Raw genomic sequence first — 19374 nt, 5'->3', positions numbered from 1 at the left:
GTTCTTGTTAACATTCTTTGCCAAGCTTTATAGTTGGGAAAAACTATTTCCATTGTAGTGTTGATGATATCAGATTTATTTTTTTTTTAGTTTTATGAGATGGTACTTTGCTCATTTCGCCACACAGGGCTTGAAGTTCCTCAGTCTGTGGATATATTAGCGGGGCATATAATGAGGTGATATTTATTTTTATATATATATATATGTGTGTGTGTGTGTATATATACACACACATAATTTAGCATATATATAGATACAGGTGTGTACTAGATAGTGTATGTTTGTGTATATATCTATATATACACAAAGATTTTGTGTTCTTCTCTCATACAGAAATTAAGTTCCATGTGAGAACAGTCCTTCAATCTCTCAGTGCATGCTGACACACTTCAACATTTCATTCTGTGTTGGGCTGTCTGTGACTCTCAGTCAATGTCAGTTGAAACAAGGAAGTATTTGTAGTATTTGTGGGAAAAAGGAAATGCCCATTGATTAACTGTTTGGGTTTTTTTATACTTGCTTTACAGGCCAAAGTTCAAAAAACATCAGTTCATCTCCAAGCATAGAGAGCTTGTCTGGAGGACGTGAATTCACAGGATCTCCACCTTTGTCTGCCTCAAAAAAGGATTCCTTTTTCAGCACCATCTCCCGCTCTCGTTCCCAAAGCAAAACTATGAGCAGAAAAGAGTCGGTGGGTTCTTTTAATTTTTGAACTATTTTAATGTCACACTGCATTAACTTACTCGTTAGAGACACTCATTTCTTCCATACATTGGGCACTTGCACTTGGAAATGCTTCCCTAAGCACGCATTAATGGCCAAAGCAGAAATAAGCCATTTCCACTTTTTGTGTTGAGTGACATCTCCCTTATGGCTTCCATCCCATAATGGCTTCCATCCCCTTACCCTGCCTGAAATGAAACTGTGCAAGTGCCTGTTGCCTCTGAGAAAGACGAGAGAAGTCCTGTAAGATTTTTTGCTTTCTTAGACTTTTGCTGTAGTCCTGAAGTTAATAAACAGTTCAGTGGGAAGCTTGAATGCTCAGCAGATCCAAACATGTCCATCTGTTGTCCCTGAAATTCCTTAATACATCAGAGGTTTCCCAGTGTCTGTAGCATCTGTAGTCTGCAGTCACAGTTCTGATTTCTTGTGCAGCTCTGACCTTCCATTTGGTCACAAGATGCTAGTATTTAAACAGATTGTTCTCATCCAAGAAAATCAGCTCTTATCATGGGTATGTTCCAAAGAAATTCTCATCCCATCCAAGATATTTTAGGAGCACTACTTCAATAAACTAGGTATGCCATGGAACATGAGGATTTTTGTTTATTCTCTATACACATTTCCCTTTGTCTCTCTGCTGACTAGAAAACAGTTACATAGTAGATGTAATAAGTTGTATTTTTTGTAAGGTGAGGGCGCAGTGGTTTTCTCAATTCTTTTTTCAGAAATGTAGGCTCATATAACTGCCTATTGATTTCAACATGTAGGAATTGTAATAGCCAAATTTCTGTTACAGCATTCTTCAGGTGTTCAGATTGCACTGAAATTTCATCTGAACTTCTCAGTGCTTTTTACTCTAAACAGAAGCATCTTTATTAATAGTCACATCACGTTTCAGTTTGATATTCAAAACATTCTAATGAAATGCACAACTTTGTGCAACTTTGTTCAGTTTTTGTTCACTGAATGAGAGTGTTTAATTCTTGTTCCAAATGTTTTACTGCTGTCTAAAGAAAAGCTGTGTTTTGTGGTTAGTCAACAAGAAGCTATAATTTTGGTTTGTGACCATTTAAAACATGTTGAATTTAATTTAAAGCTAAAACAACAATTTAATTTCTTTCTGCTTGTCCTCGTGAGTTGAAGAAAAATAAATACAGCAGTATTGAACTTTTCTTTTTATGTGGCTTAACAAGATCTAAATACAGCTTTCATTTGCAACTTTTATCCAGATCAGAACTTGGGGGTTTTGCACCAGTAGAGTTGAAGAATAATTCCATTCCTCCTTAGTTCTCTAGTAGAAGACAGGAGAATTTACCATTATATATTCATACTTAGTTAAAATCCATTTATTAGTAGCATGTTTCTTTCAGGTAAATAATAGCCCAAATTTGGGCTATTATATTAGTGCTTTCATGAAGAATTTTGGATAAAGAATTATGCGTTATAACAGATTTGTTGTCATTATGATAATTTTTAGTGGATTGTTAATCATGATAATTCAGGGCATAAATTTCCAAAATAATTCTTTAAACTGTGATATGTCATTTATATTTTAGCATTTTATTATTAAATAGCTGGAAAAGGTTTTAGGTTATCAAAATCCATTTCCTTGGGTTCAGTTTTGGACTGACCCTTAATATAGGCAAACAGAATTTGTAGCAGATCCAAGAGGAAAAGCTTTGTTTAAATCTATTTTCTGTTGCACAAAAAAATGTTGGTTTTTCTTTTCCTGTAAATTTCATGGGTACGTCATTTTCCACATAGAGTAGAAGACCCCAAAGAGTTTTTCCTGAGGTCCCAAAGTAGTTGCATCAGTAGTCTCAAGTTGAACAATTGCTTCATCTGCAGCTGTTTTCTGGAAGCACAAGGCTTGAAAATATAATGGATCCACATTGTTTTATTTATCAAACTGAACTGCTTTACATTTTTAATCTTATAATTATACAAATTATGTTGTTAAGTATTAGGGAAATTACCTTTGTTGAAGCATTGCCGTGCATCAATCTCTTCATAAAAAGATGGTTTTAAAATCAGTTATTCTTGGTGTGGCAGATGAAAGATAATCCATTTTCTTTTCATCCTTGTATCTCTAATACACTCTTTTTCCAAGCAAAGTGGAAATTGAATGCATACATAAAAATATATCCTTTAACATGCAGTTAAAATAAGTGATTTTGACAGACCAGAGGACATTACTGTAATGGTGTCATGGGATGGACAGGAATGTCATTGTCACAGATTGCCACCTGGAGTGCTGTGTCGAGCACTGGGCTCCCCAGCACAAGAGAGATTTGGGCATACTGCAGGAAGTCCAGCAAAGGGCCACAAAGGTGATGAAGGGCTTGGAGCATCTCTCCTCTGAGGAAGGGCTGAGCGAGCTGGGACTGATCAGCCTAGAAAAGAGAGGCTCAGAGGGGATCTCTCCTGTGTGTATCAGTATCTGGAGGGAGGCTATAAAGAGAACAGAGCCAGGCTCTTTTCAGTGGTGCCCAGTGACAGGACCAGAGGCAATGGCCACCAGCTGCAACACAAGAGGCTCTGTCTGATCATCAAGGAAACTTTTTTTTTTTCTCTTGAGAGCAGCTGAGCTCTAGCATAGGTTGCCCAGGCAGATTGTAGACTCTCCATGCTTGGAGATATTCAGAAGCCATCTGGACACTAATCCTAGGCAGCCAGCTATACTTGGTGGCCCTTCTTGAGCGTGGGCTTAGGCAAGATGAGCTTCTGAGATCCCTTTCAACCTCAGCCATTCTGGGATTCTGTGAGAGCATAAACACTCACAGAGGAATGTGACATGTCTAAATTCTTTCTTTCCTAAAGCCAGTCCAACAAATTGAGCTTTATCTGTGAGAGTTGCAATCAAAATTGTTCCTTAACTTGTTTCATTGCCTCCAGGACTAAAATGTGTCCATTTCTCATACTAAGGCTTTCTAAAAGTTAGTAACTTTTGGGTTGTATTTATTCTTCTATGTATTTATTTCCCCTCAGATGCAAAGATCAGTGGAGTGATTTATTTCTGTTACTAGAAACAGATGTCCCCTGTTTGAAATGAAATGAATCTAGAGCTCAGGGGTGAATGCACAATATCAGTTCATGTTTTGGCAGCCCATGGCATGCTGATGTTTTTGACATTACTGTTGAGTGGCACAAAGCTGTATGTTAATGTGAGGTCCACCAAAAGGGTTTGGAAGCCTGTTTTGTGCCCAGCGTTGAGAGGTTCCCTGCTCCTTTGTATCCTTTGTGGCTTTCTGACAGGAATAACTTAAGCAGCAGTTTCTGGAGCTGTCTTCCTGTAAACAAATACAGGAATTTTTAATCTGCAATGCACTCTAGTGCCCACTATCTTCTGAATGGCTCAGTCTTGCTGGAATAAAATCCTACAAAATTCCCTCTCCCAGCATGCCTACTGCCCTCTACTTTTCGGTGGAGTTGTGAAAAAAGGTGAATTTGTGGTCCATTTATTTCTCATTATGTTTACTTTATGACTCATAAATCATTAAAGAAAGTCTACCCCTCTTTTTAGCAAATAGCAAAACTGCTTAGACATTGATTCTGGCAAATATGGTTGGCTGATCCCAGTTTCTGGCAGAATATTGTGTAAATTGCTTTCAGACATAGAGATGTGCCAGAGAGGAAACTTCTGAGTCAAACAATATAAACATTTTTAAAACTTTCTTTAAAGCAAAAAAAAATTAGGAAAATGTGGATTTGAATGAAAATAAAGTTTTGATTTGGAAAAACTTTGTGTTTTAATAAGTAAATTTCTACATAAAAGGTTTCAACTTAAGAAAAATCAAATTACCCATTTGGAAAATACATTAGTTAAAAAGTTCCCAAGAAGGAATCATTTCTAAGGAAAATCTGGAGCAGTTTATTTTCTTTACTAAAGTAATTTGCAAACATGGTCAGTCAGAATCCTCATTTCTTCACAAAAATATCCTGAACAGAAGTGTCATGCATTATGCTGGTTCTGATTGCACAGACTTTTTAATTAAATCAAATTTGACAACATATGCTATTGTCCCCACAAGCGTGTATAAACAACTGTTACTGTCTGTAATTTACGTAGCTAGTCTGACTGATTTGGAGTTAGTTATGAGTACCCCTACAGGTTAGAAAATTAATGTATGCCATTATTTTCAATTAAATAGGCATCTGCTGAAGTGATTTAAGAGCCTCAGTTTAAGCATACAAGTAGAGGTGGTATATGAAAACCAACACGATAAGAAGATAAATACTAGAAAACCACACAAAAAAAACCATGTATGCAAAAATTCCTCTGAACAAGAGCATGCCTTTTGTGCATGGTACACATCTTGGAGATGGTTTTTATTACCATATATCTTTTCCCTCACTGTTACTTTTTTACTTTTTTTAGAATGTTTTAAGCAAAATACTTGTGAGTTCAGACTTACCAATGCCAAACATTTATTTGGAAGTACAAATGCTATGATGAAATGTCCTTTTTTTGTTAAGCATCATAAAATGTGCCCAGAATAAGTTAGTCTGTGTACATCAGCCAATTCTTGATCAGTATATTGGATTTGTTACGCCTGAGGTTAAAGACATGTTGATTATTCTCAATGCCATTAAGTTTAAAATACTTTAGTGCCTTAATGTTTTGACTGTAGTTTATAGTGGAGGACATATGTCTTCCTTATTCTGATGTGACAGGCCAATTCTGACAGAAAAAAAAAATGCAACTTATTTAATATTCCAGTGCCTGTCTAATTTTAGGGTTAGATGAAAAGAATATTAAATTTCAGATGCTGACAGGTCACATGAACAGAGTTCATAGAAAAACCTCTGAGATATTTTGGAACTATGGTTCTTTTCTCTGTTGCCTTCCTCTGGCTTACATGACATCCTGTAACTCAAATTAAAGAGCTGAAAACAGTAGAAGAAAAAATAAATTGCCTTTTATAGTTTCTATTTGAAATACTTGCAAGTTTCTTGTAATTTAGTAAAGCAACAGCTGTATGCATGAGTGGCAGCTTTGAATCCTAGAGCTCCTTATCTTTTTTTGAGTGATTAATTTCAGGGAAAAGAAACTGTACTGTGATAAAAACAGGAAGTTAATTGCTTAGGAAAAAAAATGAATAAAAAACCCAAGAGGCTCTGCAGTGCTTTTTCTGTCATATTACTAGCAATAAACACATATAGAGAACAGACCTGTGGGGCCATTTGGAATATTTTAAAAATGTCAGTGCAAACTTATCTTTCTCTGGTACAAAAGATTCAGATACATGTAGGTGAATAATATTTTCCAGTAACTTCTGCATAGAAGCAGAATGATGCCACTTGAAAAAGGCAGTAAGAACATTAAAAATTATTGGGCTGCACTTTGAAACTGTCAGAAAGAATTTTAAAATTACAAAAATTGTGAATGGATGAGACCATCATCAATGTTTACAAAAGGATCAAAGTGATTGAGGACACAAGTGTGACACTTCACAGCAATCATGGTACCAGCAGAGGTACAGGACTTACTCTGTCCATCCTCTTTCCATACATTAATCATGAAGTTAATGTTTCAGCATTCCAGTGGGAAAGAAAAACATATCAGAAATTCTGTGTTGGTAGCTTGAGCTGCCCCATTTTCCTTTTCAGTGTGAATTCCGTCTCTTCATCCTGCTCTTTTAAGATAACAGCATGAAATTACTGTCCATTTCTGTGCAGAGCTGAGAGACCTGCACTGAACTCTCAACAAAAACATGGATGTGGATGAGACACATGCCTCTAAACCAGGCTGTTGTTTTATTTGGGAGTTTTTTGGGCGGAAAAGGTTTCTGTGTTTGGAAGATTTTCTTCCCCGCTGGAATAGGTTGTGGCTATGCATTTAATAGCTTGATTCTTATTTTTGTCTATGTTTTGTTAAATCAAACAATTCCCTATGAAAACAGCAAGACTTGTACTTCTGTTATTTTAACAATGTGGTATAAATGGTGTATATTTATAGCCCCTACATAATCACTATACTTAAGTTTTACCTTCCTTAAACTCTGAAAAATTAGAGATTCTAAAACCCTTAAATAAATAATCCTCCTCTGGTCTACATCCTCAGTCATGTTAGGAATCATAGCAAAGATCAAATACATCCAGCCTAACCAGAGGAAGATTTAGTGAAACTATTTTTGCAACTCATGCTTAAAAAGAATTTAAACGAGTATGAGTTTAACAAAGGGTGTGCTTTGGGAGACCTTCATAAAGGACTATTTATGTTGAACTGTGTGTATTAAAAAGCTTATTCAGGCAGCAAAATCAAGAAGCATAATTATATAAGTACATAACAACTTATCAACTCTTTCAGTAAGGTTCAAGTAAATATGATAGTGTTTCCCTTTCTCATTTCTCTTACATTTGCCACAGTGGACTTATGCAGTCTTAAAGGCCAGCAATGTGTGTAACATGGGCAGAAAGTCCCTCAGATGTCATAGTGAAACATAATGGAAGATATGGGATTCTCATTTGCCTCTGTGTTTATTTATAACTATTTCCAAAATGCTTACAGCCATACCATCTAAATTAATGTATCCCTTTTATTATTTATGAAGAAATTTTCCAATATTCTTAAGTCAACAATCTCAACAGCAGCAGTGAGAGAAGCCTTTTATCAGCATTTCTGTTCAAATGGATAATTTCTAGTACCCTACAGCTCTTTCTCTTCTTATCTATTCCCTTACCAAGTGGAATACCACCTATTCATACATACTCAGCTGTCCAGTGCCTACCCATCCACAACGAGTTATGCCCAACTTTTTGCATTTCCATGGATCTTGCAGATTTTTAATGGGTTTCATTTTTAAACTATCTCTTGGCAGTCCCAGAGCACAGTGCCAGCAGGTGGACTTGTGCAAGCAGCAGGTAGATAAGTCCCCCATGTCTTGTGTCTGTTTGCAAAAGAGATTTCTTTTCATCCCCGCTTTTTTTGTCTCTGGGTAGGAGCTTTCTCCATTAGTCGTATTTATCCTTCCCCATCTTCCTGCTAAGGAAAAATTGTCTGACCACAGAAGCAGAATATTTTTGAGAGGAAAATGTATCCAGGTTAGATGAAAACAATTCTTCTCATACTCCAGTAGTACAGTTGCTGGTTTCTAGCTCTGAACAGTGAGGCTGGTGCACCTGGAACCTGTTCCAATAATAGGTTCAACAGTGGGAGCTGCTTTGGAAAATTCCCAAGCCCATGGTCCTCTGCCACTAACATCTCCAGGCAAGGTGGGATGTGGAAACTGAGCTGGCAAATTGAACTGTTTAAGATGGAAATTCAACAGCAGGACCTGGTGATTAGAAGCTGTTAGCCAGAGTTTCAGCTATTTTCAGGACTTTAATTGAAATTAAATATATCTTTCAGGTTGTAGGGAGATTCTCTGAGGCACCCCTTTCATTTTCTTCCAAATTTCTATATATTTTTAGCTTTTTTTAGAGAGACAGCAAATCAAATTAATTGATAATCATACATCAATGCAATAAAATAGCTATTTTGCCTCAAGTTCACCAATCTTAGTAGACTTTATAAATAAATATGGATGGTAAATAAATACTGTTTATATGTAAAGAATAATCAATGAACATGTAAACTACTAAAACTAGGGGGCAAGGAAGAGGATAGTTATTCCACTTTGGAAGAGAAATAATTGACCACAAATTCTTGTTTCTTATATTTCAAGAACGCTACAGATGCATAATGCAGTAAAATAATAATTTTTCTTGCTTTTTGAAAGTGCGGGTGTCCTCAACAAATGCTAACTCTAGAATGCTAGAAGTTTGGATGTTGGAAGAGACTTCCTGGGTTATTAGTTATACAGGATCCAAGTTGCAGCCCCTTTCAGTTTTGTTGGGGCTTGATCTCTGTTTTGAGGAGCAATGTTAAGTACAGAAATTCTTATTCTTTTATTCCTTTATTATAATTTCTTGGTTCTGTTTATGTGTGCATAGCTTGTAGGAGCATCATGAGATGCAATCCCTTACTGTGTTGTTAAAAAGAGCACACACAGGAAGTAAGGATTGTATTAATGCCAAAAATATGTGCCTTTGCAGGTGAATGCCTGCTAGCATTTTAATTTATTGCCAAGTTTGTCTTGGTCTCATTCTACTTGAACATTTTTATCTGTATTATAAAATTCCTTTCTTGTCTTTGATCTTTGTTTTCAATCTGATCCCCCTGAACCAAATAATTTGTTGCTGTTGTTGTGTTGGTACATAACCTGATTTAGCTTGGCTCCTTGGAGGTACAGTGGATATTTTGTTGACTTTTCCTTCATTTTTTTGTTTTATTTCCTTATTTTTTCTCAGCTGTATTCACCCCACTCCTTTCAGAGGGTTGCCACAAATATGTGTTCACAAAAGATTTGGCAGTGGCAGTTCTGTTTCCATTTCTAAAACAGATAATTGCTCTGCTGAATTTACTCCTTTGAGCAGAAGATGTTGCATTGTACCCTGAAATGTTTTAACTTTGATAGCACTAAGTTTGGAACCTGGACTTCTTGGATTACTGTTTGCCTAATTCATTTGTGCTTACTCAGATGTCCTCTGATATATTTTGAGATATACAGTACTACCAGAAAGCAAAATTGGAAAGCAACAGGTCAAAATATAAGTCAAAGTAGAAAAGAGATTAAAAATAAAAGGTTTGTCTAATATGACAGAGAAGCTGTTTGTGCTTTAAGGGTTTTGATCTAGAAAAGCACTGAAATAGGTATGTAACTATCAGAAAGTATAAAGTCTAAGCAACTGTGCTTACTAGCACTGCACAACACTAGTGAAATTAAAAGAAATTTTGAAGAATATATAAGAAAAAATGGGAAGAAAGACATTCCTACTTAAATTATCTCATACCACAATGGAATAGCAGTCTGAGTTAAAATGGTGTAAAAAAAAGCATAAGCAGGAGTTAAAGGTATAAAATAAAAACATGGTTCATGTTTGCTACACATGCAGTATAAAGGAACAAAACACAAGCTTGTAGAACTTAGCTGAAAGTACTGTGCTTAAAATGTTTAACATTTATGAAAGCATATTCAAAATAATAAAAAACTAGGCAGTTGTGAAAATGTAAAGAACACAAAACATGAGTTATTTGGAAATATATTAAGTGTGGGGATATTTCAATTAGCACATAGATAAATACTGTCAAACAATGGTTCAGCACAGGAAATCAATACTTAACCTCTACTTCTGCAGGAATTAGTATATGAAGGCAGTATCTGAAATTCTTTATGTCCTCCCTGGATAATATATTAATATTCACAAAATTTCATTTTGTGCAAAAATACCACAAATGCCAAAATTTTCAATATAAAAGTAACAAGATACATTTCACTTCTGATTCTGATGTGGTTGGTGCACTTTCATCTAATCATTTCACAGCCCCTTTCACACAGAAGAAACTTTCTCTAAACATCTGCAAAATAAATGCTTTATGAAAACTCTCTCAAAAATTCTACCTTTTCATCAACAAGAGTTTGGCTCCATGCTGAAGCCATGTCTAGAAGACTGACTAATATAGCCATATTGTTTCCATGTCCTCCCCATATGTGTGTCTCCAGCCATCTGTTGTCTCTTGGCTTACACCATGAAGTCCTTCAGAGAAGTGGGATTTGTCTTTATGTTTGTACAGCACCCAGCAGAGCAAGGCCTTGGGACTGTGAGTGATACAGTTTAATAACAGGTTAAATTCATAAATAAAATAAATTAAAAGCTTGGGTGAAGTTCCACTGTATTTAATTCAGTGCTCAGAAACAGGGGTTTCTGGTTTAAATGTCACCATATGCTGTACGCTGTTCTGTGGCTGGCACAGAATATTAAAAAATTATGGGGGTGTCAACCAACATTCAACTGTCAGAGATTCAAGATTATAAGGTTAAATCTTGTATTTAATTCTTGGATTAGAAAATGAAATAAGTGAAACTCCCATAAAATGGAAGGAGTAACCACTGCTTTTGACTTCAGGGGAATTTGCTTAAAATTAAATGAGAAAGCAATTTATGCCTCGCATCTGAGTCTTGTTTGACTTGTAAACTGCTACTGACATCTAAAAAGTATACTCTGTGTATAATTTATGAATAAGAATGTCAGTACTGGTAAGACTCTTAGTGAGTTCCTAACTTTAGGATTTCCATATATCAATCTCGTTTTTCCCATTATTTTCCTCTAAATGTTTTGAAACCTCATCAAAATTATTTTCTAATTTGCCCTGCCAATTTGCCAAGAGCTATAGGATGTTTCCCTGAGTGCTCTTACTATGAATACTGAAAAAACTGAAAATGTGACTGGGCAATTTAATATAAGAAAAGCAGCTATTAACTACAGGAAAAAACAAACAAGCAAACAAAAAAAACTCCACACCACCTCGAGCTCAGGACATCACTGCTGTCCAAATCTGTATAGTCTGGAAGAGTATTCTGGTCAGTACTGTTCCATGTTTATGTCATGACATTCTGTTTTCTCCACATTTCACCCAACCCATTATTGACCAGCATCAGAACAGACCCCAGGAAGACTGAGCTTTTCTGCCAGCTCAGTTCTGTCACTGGTTTGGGTTTTTTTTATGTTTTAAATTTCAGCATTAGTGCTTAAATACCTTAAATACCTTTAAATACTCTTTTCTTTGAAGATATAGTTTCTTTTCCACAGCACTTAGCACTTGATGGTGCTGCCAAGTTAATTCTTATTCAGGATTCAAATTTAAGATGAATAGAATTCTGCCATTCTGAGCATTCATGAATGAAATGCTTGGACATACATTGTTGTAAGCTTTGACAACAGAGTTTGCTTTCCTTGACTTTTCTACTTGGGTTAAACAGACAAAAGTATAATTTTTCTTTCATCTCCGAAATAGCAAGACTGAAAACTAAATGGTATTGTGAAAGAAAGGCATTACAGTCCTGATTTTCCGTGTTTGTTTTTATCCGTTTTCCATAATTCTGTGTTAAGCTACACGTCATTTATTTGGGAGAAAATTTGTTTAAACTGATAAAAGCAATTTTAAGAAAGAGTGGCTTCCTTCCAAAACTGTAGGTCATCAGACCTTGTAAAGGATACCAAATTCTAGTGCCCCTACCCATGTCTGCAAACCATATTGCAGCATGTAAAGCCATGAGCTGTAAAGGGAAAGGATTACAATGCCAAAAGTGTAAAAGTTTCTGTTCTTGACTATACTGACCACTTTCCATTTTTTTTCCTGATGCAGTAAAATTTGATGGAAAATGGGGCATGGGGAAGCATTGCTGATCTCATTATGAGCTCAGGAGAAAAGGAAGGATATAAAAATTTATTTCCATAGCTCTCTTTGTAAAGGTGAGAAGATAGATGAAAGGAAGGGTAATAAAAAACAAAAGAACAAGCTTTGGACAAATGGAGAGTACCAGAACTGCATAGAACGGAGGGGAAATAGCAAAGAAATGTCAAAAAATTAATCATAAAGGAGTTAGTTCTCATGGCAAAAGGAAAAAAAAGGAAATGTAACAATATAAGCAAAGTTCTATATGTGGATAAGAAGAAAGAGAAATATGAGAAACATAAATGTAAGTCAAGTTTTTTGCAGATTCAGTCTTGCAAAACTAGGAAAATAGTCAAGAGATGTATATATGAAGGCACTCAAATAGAATCTTGATTTGACTGGATCTATAAATTCTAGTCTGCTTAATATTGTTAGTGAAATGTAAATCGATGTAGTATCACAAATAAATTACTCCCTTTTCATTCTCCTGTTAAGTTCCAGATGTTAATGGTTATCTGTAAGGTTCTACATCATCTGCGAGGTTGAAGGTGTTTCATAGTTTTTTAAGAACCCTGGAGCTGAATTTTCAGAAAGTATTAAGTTGTTTTTCTGCAAGATTGCATATGTCAATTTGCAGATCTTGGTCTCCTATGTCTGATGCAGTGATTCCTTAGTTTGATTTGCTGCTTGATTTGCTACTCTTCCTCATAATGCAGCTCCCAGTATTAGAAAATATTGAGCTTTACAGAACATGTTGTTTGGTAAATTGACACTGATTTTGTATTTTGGTTGAATGAGTTGGAATCATTCACGTGTTTCTGGTGCTGTGTGTGTCAGGCCAGCTGAAGGGGCAGTTTCAGCTGAAAGGTTGGTCCAGACCCTACTGGACTTCTCCTGACTTAGGTTTGGCCTGTTCAAAGAATTTATAAGTCTCTGTTCATGCATAAGAGAGCTCAAATCAACACTGCTATATGTACACAAAATAAAAATGGTATCCAGGCTACTCATTTTGCTAGCACAATGAAAAGTTGCACTTAGAGGAAAGTGCAGTGTATATGAGAGCATCTGCACTATGCTGGCCATAAATCAGTTGTTTCATCTAATACTGCTAAAGAATTTGATGTTAGAATACTGAAAAAGGTCATTTTTCCTGAGGGGATTTATGATTTAGCTGCTTACCTGTACAGAGCAATCTTTGAAAGGCACTGTGAAAAGATTAGTCTTAGAAATGTTGTACAGAAGAGACTTCTGCTTAAGCTGCTACTTGGAATAGACAGTCACTAGCACCGGGTCAGGTCAGTGACTTTGAATAGAATCTACCTCCTCTGTAATCTCTTCCAGTGCTGCGCTGCTCCTCTAATGAAGAATATTTTCCTAATGACCAATTTGAACCTTCCAAGGGGCAGTTTGGGGCCACAGTGCCTTCTGTATCATCTGTGAAGAGTTTGATTCCATCATCTTTGTCACTTCTTGTAGTTACAGGCTCCCAGTAGATACCCCTTGAGCTCCTCTTCACCAAGATAAACAAGCACTGCTCCTTCAGCCTCTCCTCCAGACCTGTAGGCTTCCCAGCAGCCCTGCACTGGGTCCTCTCCAGTTTCTCAATGTCTTTGAACTGCAGGCCCAAAGTGTTATTAAAGGCAAGGGCTCACAAGCACTGAGTAGAAAGGGGTGTAATGGCTTTCCTGGATCTGCTGACCACATTGCTCATAATGTAACTCAGTGCAACTGTTTACATTATTCATTATAAGAGAACTTATCTCTTAGTGGCTCAACAGCTGCTGTAGCCTCCATTTCCTTTTCAGCAGATCTGAAACAAAAAGTTCCTTCCCTGTCTGCAGGGGTGCATTGGGATTTTTCTTCTCAGGTGCAGAATTGTGCGCTTACAAAAATTTCTAAAACAGAAACCTCAGAAAGGCTTCTCTTGCCTAGGCTTCCTGTGTCTCATGGTGTTTGTGAGTTGAAGTTCCACCAGTCAGAACAGCAGCCACACCTCCCAGTTTTGTATCTTCTGAAAATCTACTGAGTAGATTCTGTCTCTTTATCTGAGCTATTGATGAAGAAACCGAACAGTGTCTTCATAACAGTCCATTTGTACTCATTTCCAAACATCAACTAGACATCAAGCTATTGACTCTGTTCTTTAAGCTTGGGATTCTGAACAATCCAGCCTACCTACAGTCCTTTCAATAAGCCCATACTTCATCATGTTATAAGTGACAACGCTTTTGGAAATGTGTCAAAAGCCTAACTACAGTAAAACTCCATTGCATTCACTTCCCTCCCTTCATCTGCATGCTCAGTCATTTTGTCATAGTGGGCAACCAGGTTGGTCAAGCATGATTTGCTCTTGGTAAATCCTTGTTGACTTTTCTTGATTATTGTCTTGTCCTTTACATGTTGGATATTGATTCCAAGAGGACATGCTCCGCGATTTTTCCAAGGACTAAGGTGAGGCCAGCCATTGTATAGTTCCTTAGATACCCTCCCTGACTCTTGTTTAGTATGTGTGTAAAATTAACCTTTCTGCAGTCATCAAGGATGTTCTGTAATAGCAGTGATTTTTCACAGGTGGTAGCCAGTGGTGTTGCAATCACCCTGTCAGTTTTTTCAGCACCCATAAGTGTATCCCATGTGGTCCCATGTGCTTGAACACACACTGCTTCTTCAGGTATTCCCCATCTTATGCCCTTCCCCCCTCCACAGCCATTCCTCTCCTCCCCAAACAGTACAGGTGGGGGTCTGGGAAGAGAGTTGGCCTAAGTGACTTCCAAAAATGGATTCAAGTGCTGCAGCCTTTTCTGTACCGTGTGTCATTGTCTTATCTCCCTTAGTTAGCAATAGACCATTTTCCTTGAATCTCCTTTTGCTGCTCTGCATACGTATAAGATTACTCTTACCCCTTAATGTCCCCCATTAATTTTTGCTCCAGATGGGGTTTTGTCCTTCCTAGTTTTGTTCATGTGCCCAAACAATGATTGTGTGCCTGTCCTTTGTTTCCTGCCATTGTTTCCACACATGTGCTCTCCATTTCCACCATTTCCACCTCCATATGTGCTTTTCCCATTTCAGTTCATTAAGAAGCTCGTTACTCAGCCGAGTGGACCTTCTGCCTACCCCGTCTGTATGTGCCAACTCCTCATGTATATCTGGGTTAGGTCCCTGTATTGTGGCAAAGTCCTCCCCCCTAGATTAGCAAGTCTGTTCACAAAGATTTCTTCCCCATCTTTGCCAGGTAGACCTGTTCTCTAAGTTGTCTGTCCTCATCATACTGGGAGCCACAAGCAAAATAGTTGAAGCCCAGCTAATGCCAGCAAGTATGTAATCATATGTGGGCTCCCTTGTACACCTGCTGCTCTCCAGGCTTTTCCCTTTTTCCATAGGATTGAAGAGAAACACCAGAGGGGTTCCTGTCCCCTTCACCCTTGCTCAGGAGCCCTACAGTCACTTTTGAACTAAAATGATTTCACATGACCCTGTCTTTGGTGAATGCATGAATAAGCAGGAAAAAAGTCAGAACATTAGGTGACCCCAAACAGTTTTTTGTAACACCACAAAGGAAGGCTCCAAACAATCAAGAAACCTCCCTAGGTGACAAGTCAGGCTTGGAGAGTCACCAGCCACACACTGTCACTCATCACTTTCCCTTGGTAGTGCTCTGATAAAGTGTCCAGCCTGAATTCTTCCTCTGAGGGAGCTTGTTCTTACCCTTCTGCTGCCAGAAGTCACAAGTTCACAGTTCCGTCCCTCGTATCAGTGCATGCCTTCTTCCCACTGTATCTTGCCTCAGTTGCACCTTTCCTTTCTGTTGCATAAAGTTTTACACCTGGAAAGATCTTGTCAATCACCTGTCAGTCACCCCAATGCAATAAACACACCTGCCTCTTCTTACAACTCCTCACCTGCTGCTGTGGAACCACAACAGAGCAAAGTCTCCATCAGGGATCTCACTCTCAGAGTGTGCACAGAGGTTGTTACAGCGCCGCTGGTGACAGCAGAAGTTGAGGTTACTTGTTGCAAGTCATCACCATTTGGGTGTTGTCTAATTGTGCAAACAGCCCTGGGTCTCTTGTCTGTCAAGTGCCAAGTTCAATGTCTTGCCTGTTTGCCCATCCCATTGCACTCCTTGGTGCCCTTCCCACAGTTGCCAAATAAGTGAGGAACTACAAAGTTCATTTAGCCTTGTGCGAGATTTCCCACTTGGAAAGGAGACGTCTTGCACTGTCTGTGACTCCCTAACCACAGTTCCCTTCTTTGTGCCTGCTGGGTCAGCTGAACACTGCTCCTCCCCATGCTGGTTCCTAGTGAGCGGAAAGAACAGGGGATGTAGTTTAATCAGCGCTGCTCTCACTTGCCAAGAGAAGAGGTACTGTTGTATAACTGAAAAGGTCAGTTTCAGACTCTTTTTGGATGGATTCAGCTGTCCAAAAGCATTTCAAGATCAATTTATTGCAGTTCCCAAGTACAAATAAAAAAAAATAGTCTAGGAGACATGGAAATATTTATTACAAGAAGTTAAATTTTCTTATTCACCTGTAGGAGATAAACTGGGGTTCAATTACTGGCTAATGATTTTAGAATTTGATTGTGTATTTTATAGTAGAATACTCAAATATTTTCACTTTTCTCTATCTTACAGCTGCACTTGCAGTGCCAATGGTAGTTTAAAATTTATGGTAGATTATTTCTTGCAGTCAATAGCTGTTTGTACTAGAAAAGGTGCTCTGCAGGAACATCTCTTGAATAGAAATGTCAATGCAGATATGCTTGTACAGGCCGTGACAGAACTGCAGACTTTGAATGAGGTCACTCAGCAATTCTAAATTGGCAAAAATCCCTTTGAGGTCTAAGTGGTCAAAGTATGAGGATAAGAAGAAAAAGGTGAGAGTATATAATATAAAGAAATAGCAAGGAAAAATATTTCATATCTATTAGGTGCAAGGAAAAGGCGTGTAGGCAAAAAGTGATAAAGTGATAATGCTACAGTTACGTTGCTTTTTATTCATCAATTGCTTTTGGATTTATGATATATTAGTGCAAAGTTTCCTTTACTTGGTTCTGACTTTGTTTCTGATGGAGATTAATATCACTTATACCTTTAAATCAAGACTGACTCATTCTATTTATACTTGCTGATCAGTTTTGGGTTTTTTTTTCATTTGAAAAGTAATTCTCTCTAATGCTCCGTGATCTCCATCAAACAAGACTGTGATAGAACTGCAAAGCTCCAAAGAAAAACAGGAGCTAAAAGTTACTTTGGCTTTCTCTGAAAGTATCTTTAATTCAATTGCATACTTAAACAAAAGCCTGCTTAATACTGTTTATGACTTAGCTTTGAAGGAATTTTTCCAAAGGAGTGGTGACCTTTCTCTGTAGTATGGTCTTCAAAGTCAAGACCGGATAGATTTGTAAACCAGCAAACAAACACATTCAAAGAGGAATTCTTAGCTGAGATAGTTCCCATTGCTTAGACAGGGCATGTATCCATAGCTGGGTACTAATGCTTCTCTTGGGCTTTAAAATCAATTTTTTAATTCCTATTTTAAATTATGCTTGATGCATATTTTTTTAACCTTAACTTGGTAATTTAGAGTAACTGCTTTATACTATGTGTGTTAAAAATAGTTTTCACTTAAATATTTTGTATGATAGTGTCTAAAAGTGAAGTTGGCTGTGAAGACAAGTGTAGGGATTAAATACAGATAGAGGATGATGGATGATTACAAAAATAAGTGTGCCAAAATATATGGCAGTAATGCATCCTTGAGATGCAATCCTAGGTCTCATGAAATATGTCTCTTGAAATTCAAAATAAAAAAAGGGTTTTGAAGGAATAGCTGAGGAAATGACTCTAAAAGAAATTAAAATTTTTCACATTTGTTGAGTTTTTTCAGCCAGTGCTGTGTTTGCACAAGTGAAACCAGGTAGGTGGTCTATAAAAGAATCCTGAATCATTAACCTTTCTGAGGTCAATGTAGATAGATTTTTATTTAATTCCTTAGGAAAAAAAAAAAGGAGTAGTACTATTAAACACTGAGAGATTGAAACCAAACCCTATTTCCATGAGGTGACAAAATTTTCCAAGAACAAAGGAATAGAAAAAGTTAAAAGAGGTCTGAGCATGTCAAGCATTAACCTACTACTTTCAGTCTGCATTATAGAAATTTTGGGGGTTTTAATGCTAATAATCTCTTCATTGTAGGAGGAGGAATTAGAGGCCCAGATTTCATTCCTACAAGGACAACTAAACGATTTGGAAGCCATGTGTAAATATTGTGCAAAGATGATGAACACGCATCTTGGTAAGTGCAGTACCTTGAATTAACCTGTAAATCTTTGCAAAGGCTCTTTCAGTGTTTGTATTAGAACTAAAACAATATTTATGTAGTACAGTGCATATTATTTTATAAGCCATGATAAAGATTGAATTGATGTACTCAGTTGTTGTAACAGATGCTGCCAGCCTCTGTGTCTTTATTCTGTCACACTTTTAAGCTTGGGAGTAGGATAGCCACTGATGATACTAATAAGAAGTAGAGGCATTTTAGCAAAGATGTCTTTGATTTCTTGTATTATAAGAGACTTGTTGGAGCTCAAACCATGTGAACTTACAGACTTGAAGTCCACTTGCAGTTCAACAGTTCCACAGTGATACTTGATGTGTGTAGTAATAGTTGTATAATTTTCATATACTTCCATTAAATGTAACATTTTTATAATCTATGCTTACCTTTGATATGTTAAAATGTTACTGTAGGCTGGATAGTTTGATATTTTTCTCAGAACAGAAGAAATATAGTAAGATAAAAGTCAATACATTGGGAGCAGAATCTGCAAATACTCCAGTCTGAAATTCTGCCTACATATTGCCAAGACAAATCTAACAAGAGAAAGTAAACAAAAAAAATTTCTCACATCAAGCATAAATGTTTTTAATCAAGTTTTGATAAAAGTGGTGGTTTTAAACGATGTTGAGCTGAACTCTAAATGTTGGTATATTTAGTTATGTGAAAAAGCACCATTGTTGAGAAATCAGGGCAAAACTGCAATAATTTTAAGATTTATTTATGGCCTGCAATATTTGAGCAAAATAAATTAAACTTGAAGATTTCAGTAGGTAGAACTAAGCATGTGATATCTAAGTTTGTCAGGCCAGAAAGTTCAAATGTGAAAACCATATTGTAATTGTATTTTCTTTCATGTGGGTGTTTTACTAGCCACTGTTACAAAGCTAGGAAAAGTTATAAATATTGTATTGCTTGAAAGTTGGGAATTACAGCCTTGAAAAGCCAAGTCTAAACCTCTAACCCTGACAGCTTTAGTCTGATGTATTGTATTGCTTTTGTGAAGGCACATGACTAATGATGAGATTAGAAGCAAGCAAAGGGATAAATTATTAGCTACTGAAATGATGGGGAAAAGATTGCTGTGTC

General features: G+C 37.0%; 1 protein-coding gene across 6 annotated transcripts in view; it reads left to right on the top strand.

The window, feature by feature from the left end:
- Positions 1 to 19374, top strand: part of TBC1D5 (TBC1 domain family member 5) — a 318136-nt gene that overhangs the window by 275033 nt on the left and 23729 nt on the right. For 4 of the 6 annotated variants that reach the window (XM_054514222.1, XM_036401348.2, XM_036401358.2 and 1 more), the window contains 3 exons: positions 528 to 691; positions 14360 to 14392; positions 18144 to 18243. In XM_054514222.1, coding sequence (XP_054370197.1) covers positions 528 to 691; positions 14360 to 14392; positions 18144 to 18243 — 297 coding nt within the window. The remainder of the gene's footprint in view (positions 1 to 527; positions 692 to 14359; positions 14393 to 18143; positions 18244 to 19374) is intronic. The other 2 variants (XM_036401369.2, XM_036401339.2) reach the window with 1 other exon arrangement.

Source organism: Molothrus ater, chromosome 1 (assembly GCF_012460135.2).
Source record: "Molothrus ater isolate BHLD 08-10-18 breed brown headed cowbird chromosome 1, BPBGC_Mater_1.1, whole genome shotgun sequence".
NCBI classification, from domain to species: domain Eukaryota; kingdom Metazoa; phylum Chordata; class Aves; order Passeriformes; family Icteridae; genus Molothrus; species Molothrus ater.
This window is presented reverse-complemented; position numbering and strand designations above follow the sequence as displayed.